This window comes from Pteropus vampyrus, unplaced genomic scaffold, assembly GCF_000151845.1.
Source record: "Pteropus vampyrus isolate Shadow unplaced genomic scaffold, Pvam_2.0 Scaffold226, whole genome shotgun sequence".
NCBI classification, from domain to species: domain Eukaryota; kingdom Metazoa; phylum Chordata; class Mammalia; order Chiroptera; family Pteropodidae; genus Pteropus; species Pteropus vampyrus.
The window spans coordinates 679283-685059 of NW_011889007.1; the positions used below are offsets into that span (position 1 = coordinate 679283).

A 5777-nucleotide genomic window follows, 5' to 3' on the forward strand; every position below is an offset into this window, starting at 1 on the left:
GAGAGAGGGAGGCAAAGGAACATCGGCATAGGTGCCGACTCCCACGGGGTGTCTCACGCTAAGAGGAATGAAGGGAGAGGCGAGAAACAGCTCTTCTGGCCTTGACTAAAAACTGAGTGACCTCTTTGCCCCCACAGGGCCTCCGGAGCCCAGTAAAGCACCTGCCAGCTAAGGGCCGCTAGCGGCAATGGCACACAGCTGAGTGGCTTCTGGCTGAGCTGGCCGTGAGCGGCCTGCATGGAGTTTTAATCCATTCCACAGTCCCATCACAGAGCCTGCTCAGAACACACCTAACTCAGCAATAGAACTAATTTCTACCTGGAGTCAAGGAGGGCAGACCTGGAACTGACACCTGCCCACCTGGCTCTGCACTGAAGCGGCCTTGCAGGTGAGTGTGTCTAAACACCAAGGGCGCCCCAGGTTAACGTCTGCCCCACGCCTTGACAGCGCAGGAAGCCCGGCACCACGAGCCAAATTGTCGGCCCAGAATGCAAGGGATGTCGGCTCTTGGCCTAACAGCCTGCAGGCTTTGCTTGGTTTCTTCCGGGTCAAGGGTCAGAGGTTCAGGCTGTTCTCTGGAGCAGGACTGGTGGTGAGCTACGCTTCAGGGCAACTTCGGCAAGGGAGTGAAGGGAAAATTACACTTACGTGTCATCTCTCTTTAGAAAGACGCCGGCATATGGCTGGGCGAGACGGACTTTCCTTCTTAGCAGCTCAACCAACTTCTTATTTTTAACCTAGCATGACAATGACCTCAAGTGAAATGCAGAGTAAGTTTTCTGGCTGACATTTTGACAATAGTTCTAGCGTTTCTTTATTATTCTCTGGGGACATGCGAATCTGATGCAGAACACTAACCAACATGGTCCAGGAACACCTGAGCCCCAAACAAAAGATAAGTGTATGGAGACTGGAGAGGGACAGTGTTGGCCAGCTGCATACCTCAGTGGTTCCGCCCCCCCAACCCCACCCCCACCACACCACTTCCTAAAGAAAAAATTCAAAGTAAGCAAATGGCCAGCACCAAGAAGTTAATTTAACATCTGAGAGCTGTTTCAGTGACAAAATGTCTTGGCTTGAAAAATCTAAACCATTCTGATTTCATCAGTGTCAGAAAGACGACACTAAACATGTGCGTAATTCAAATGCAGCCCACCAGATGTGGTTCCACAGTGTAGCGGTTAGTACGTCTGCTTTACATGCAGAAGGTCCTGGGTTTGCGCCCCAGTGGAGCCATGGTCCACGGTCTATGGCCTTGGACCCCTGAACGAGCTCGATGTCTGATCTCGGAAGCTAAGCAGGGTCAGTCCTGGTTAGTACTTGGATGAGAGACCACTTAGGAAGACCAGGTACTGTAGGCATAATAATTTAAAAAAAAAACCACAAATGCAGCCCACCAATCACCTCTCTACCCTATTTATCGATCATCAAAACCCCCAGGACCGCAGCACATTCTCTTGATGCCATTTCAATGGCAGGTAGAGGGTTGATGTCTCCTAGGAAACAACTGATGGGGGTAGTACATAGATGTCTTTAGGTCTCAACTGATTTCTTTCAAGCTTGAGGTAATTCCCAGGTCAGATTCTGATTAAACGTAACGGCTCACAAACTTTAGCATGCATCAGCATTAGAGGACGTGTTAAAATAGATGGCTGGGCTCCAGCCCTGCAGTGTCCTATGGATAAGGTCTAAACAAGCTCCCAGGTGCTGCTGCTGCTGCTGGTCCAGGCACCGGCTTTGAGAACCAGTGTTTTAACTCACCCTCTAACGGGGGCTCTTATGATCTGGGAATTCCTGACATTATAGATGCATTTTTCCCAGAGAAAAAGTCCATGACACCTGTCAGGAGGGTACATGACCCAATGAAAATTAAGAGCCACTGGTCTGCACGGATAAGGAGAAAAGCTATGGGGTAAGTTAGCTGCTTACAGAGTCAACTACAAAACTGAGAGTAAAAGTAGCTTTGCTAACAAGTTCAGAAACATTTATCACGTCCCACAGAAATGTTCCCATTTCTCCTCTGCTAACAGCTGACTGCTGCATCTCAGCACCTATCACCTCCCTTTGCCAGGGTCCCTTTTTTTGTTGTTATTTACAAGGTAACAGCAATAGAAATACAAGATATGACATGCCAGCCTCATGCCAACCAAAGTGACTCGCTGAACCCTCCTGGCTAGCTCGAGGTGGGCACACATTATCTCTTAGAAGAACTGGATCTCTGCTTGAGCACTGGGGACAAAGAGCATCTGTCATTTTGCAGGGCTGTGGGGATCATACTTGGAGTCCCAGCCCCAAAGGTCTGGGAGGGTAGAGAGGATTGTGGAAGGTGGGGTCAAGGACAGAAAAACGGTCTCCAGGGCAAGCTTCAGAAATATCGGAAATGTCCCCAGAGAAAACAGCAGCTGCTTACTACTGAGAGATACTAAGCACCGGGCACCATTCTAATCCTTTACACACGTGACCTTACGTACCTCCCACAGCAGCTCTAAGAAGTGAGGTACAATTAGCAAGTCCATTTCACAGATGAGAAAATGGAGGTCCAGTGGAACAGCTTGCCCAAGGTTACAAAGCTGGAGGTGGCGGAGCCAGTCACAGGGCTTGGCTCTGGGAGCTGCGAGTGACTACTGTTCAACATCACGGAAGGCCCTTGGAAGGGGGGCCCGGACACAACCAGCAGTGCGCAAGAGGAGGCGGAGGGGTCCTTCCTGTCCCTCCCCACTGGCTGGTTGCTGCCTCTCTGTATTGTCCTCTATTTCAAGGGATCCCTGAGATTTATTTCACAGAAACTGGAGTCTGAGGAGGAGACACTGGAGGGTGAATGCAGAGGCTGACTCATGGTATGACCTTGCTTAGTTAACAGATAACCTTTCTCCTCCATGGACTCGTTTCCAAATCATTTTTTAATAAAGAGGGGGTAGGGAAGAAGAGAAGCATTTGGGTGCTTCCTACTCTAAAAACTCAAGCTCCTTGCACTCCTGCTTTCTCTGTTACATCATCCTAGTCCCCCCCACCCTCACCAGGGCTCTTAAGTCTGAAAGGATCTTGTTTCCTGCCTCTTCCACTAGAATCGCAAGTTCTCAGGCAAAGGGACTCTGTTTGACTTGTTTGCTGCTATATCCTTGGTGCCTGCTGCGTGGCAGGTTAAGAGCACTCTGCGTGATGAAAAGAACCACAGCCGCACCCCTAAGAAAGTTCCTCTCCCACCTTCCTCCTCAGTCTCCAGCACCATCCACCCCTTGCTCTATTTATTCCCTGTAGTACTTACTCATCTTGTTTATTGCCTCTCGCATCCCGCTAAAATGTTAGCTCCAAAGACAGGAGCTTTTGTGTCTTGTTCACTGCTGTAGCCCTAACACCTAGAACTGAACCTGGCACATGGTAAGCGGTCAAGAAATATTTAAGGAATAAATCCCGACCCCAAAGAGCCTCATAACCAGAAGGGGAACAGTCCTGGGGGAGAGAGGGTTATGAAACATTTACCAAGATCCGCAGAAAAGTAACTGTGCAGCAATACCGTGCTGGTCCTTTGTAGAGCCGGATTTCTCTAGATTAGAACGCTAAGTGGACAGTCCTAAACTCTTTGGATTCAACTCCCCTTACGGAAGTGGGAGGAATTTAGCTCAAGTTCACCAAGCTAGTGATGAGGATTCGAACTCCTGCCTTGAAGAAACTTCGTGTCTGAAAACCTTTCGATGAATGAGGGTGCTAAGTGACCTCTCGGTCCAACCTGCTTCTTGCAGAGGTGGGGACATGGAGGCCAAGGAGGGGCTCTCATTACCTCGATAATCTTGATAAAGCGCGGGAACACCGGGTTGCGGGTGACGGCGATGAGCGGCAAGTGCGGGAAGACGTCGGGGATGGTCATGGGCGTCAGTGCCGTTATGACCGGGCTTTCCCCGCCGCCCGAGCTGCCCCCCGCGCCCGCGGCACCATCCTCCGCGCCGCCCTCGGAAGCATCCTCGCCGCCCGAGAATGAGCCGCCGCCGCCGCTGCGGTTGTTCGCTTCCCAAAGTCCACGCCACTGGCCCGCAGCCGCGGGGCCACGGCCCCACAGCGCCCACGGAGGACATGCGTCGCAGGTCCGCCGGCCTCTGGACAGCCACGCTCCGGCCGCCGTTGGGACCCGCCCCCCGGCGACAGCCAACACCGGCCGCCGCAACGCCCAGCATCGCGCAGCGCCCCACAGCCGCACGTAGCCTGTGCCCGTAGCCATGGCTCGGCCATCCTGGCGGCGCACAGCGCTTGCGTCATTTCCGCTCGCCCGGCGGAGGCGCACGTGACAAACGGCGCGTGCTGCGGCACCCGCGGGGGGCGTGGCCCAGAACCGAAAGCCGCGGGGGTGAGGCTTGTGGGGGCGGGGCCTACGAGCCGGGGGCGGGACCTGCGGGTCGAGGGGCGGGATTGGAGCGCCCTCGCAGCGTCCGCGAGGGCCCTTGGGGTCACGTGGAGGGCGGTGAGCACGCGCCGCGGCGCGCGGAGAGAGCCGCCGTCGCGTGGAGCGGCAGCGTTGGGATTGTGTGGACAGCCCCGTGCACGCACCGGCCTGCGGGCGGCACGTGTGTGCTCAGGCTCTGGTGGCCTGGTTGGCGGATCCGGGCTCCCGGGAGACGCACATGCTCAAGCTAGACGGTCCACAGGCGGCCGTCTGCGCAGGCCCGAGCCCCGGGCGGGCTCGGCAGGCGGCGAGCGCATGCCGGGACTCCAGGCGGACTCGGGCGTCCGCGGGACAGATTGGCTGGAAGACAGGGACGCGCCAGTGTGCGCATGCCCGACTGTGAAGCTGGATCACCGGCGGTTGAGGTGCAGTGGTGGCGGCCGATTCTCGAACGAGATGCTGGTGTTGATGCTGGTGGTGGCGGCGGCGACCCTTCGGCTCTGTCCGCTGGCCAGAGCTCAGCCGCTGTGCCGGTGGGGCGGCCCTCCCGGGCTTGGGGTGCTGGCAGGGGAGGTGGGAGCTCATCTGAGCAGAGGCCCGGGCGGAATCCAGGAGTAAACGCTTCGCTTCCCAACCTCTTCGAGGCGTCCCAGTTTACTCTTCGGGGAATCCAACTTGATACCTTGCCTTCTCCCGCCCTGCCTCCTTCACAAAGGCCTCCCATTGCCAATTCAGCTTTGGCCGGACTCCGAAACCTTAAAGCCACTACCTTAACTTGTGCCCTCCTGTCCACCCCCCACCCCGGCAGCCGGAGTAATTACTGATAAACGAATCTGGTCTCGTCGTTCCCCTCCCCTGGTTCTATGCTGCACCAGAACAAAACCCAGTTCCTTGCGCATCCTGCGTTTCCTGGCGTGGTCTGGCCCAGAGTTTCTCAGCAGAAGCGGTGCTAAAATTTGTGGCTAATCGTTCTCTGGTGCGGGGCCGTCCTGGGCACTGCGGACTGTTGAGCAGCATCCCTGGCCTCCACCCACTAGGTGCCAGTACTACCTCCTTCCCCAAGCTCGGCCGTCAATCAAAACTGTCCCTAGTCATTGCCAAGGGTACCCTGGGGATTTGACAAGGACGGATCTGGCCCCTGCCCACCCCTGGATCACTGCTGCAGCCACACCGTCCCTTGAACACGCCAAACTTTGTCCAGCTTTGGGGACGGGGGAGACTTGCATGCGGCTCCCGCTTGGTCATGCTTTGCTTCCATGTTTCTCCTTGGCTTGTTTCTCATAGATCAGATTCCAAATTCAGTAGCATATTTCCTTGTTTAAGGCCCCCGAATCTAATACCTTTCCACATCCTCCCTCCCCATAGCGGCGTTTTCCTATCAATCACAAACTTCTGTTCTTTT

At 55.0% G+C, this 5777-nt stretch overlaps 2 protein-coding genes across 2 annotated transcripts in view; one reads left to right on the forward strand and one right to left on the reverse strand.

Moving 5' to 3' along the window:
- Window positions 1–4246, reverse strand: part of LONP1 (lon peptidase 1, mitochondrial) — a 20638-nt gene extending 16392 nt beyond the window's left edge. Inside the window, exons 1-2 of the mRNA XM_023538596.1 lie at window positions 3779–4246; window positions 649–737 (exon numbers count right to left, since the gene is read on the reverse strand). Coding sequence (XP_023394364.1) covers window positions 649–737; window positions 3779–4213 — 524 coding nt within the window. The 5' untranslated portion in view covers window positions 4214–4246. The remainder of the gene's footprint in view (window positions 1–648; window positions 738–3778) is intronic.
- Window positions 4247–4403: 157 nt separating this feature from the next.
- CATSPERD (cation channel sperm associated auxiliary subunit delta) overlaps window positions 4404–5777 on the forward strand; it is a 38787-nt gene continuing 37413 nt past the window's right edge. The window contains exon 1 of the mRNA XM_023538597.1: window positions 4404–4908. Within this exon, the coding sequence (XP_023394365.1) occupies window positions 4691–4908 (218 nt within the window). The 5' untranslated portion in view covers window positions 4404–4690. The remainder of the gene's footprint in view (window positions 4909–5777) is intronic.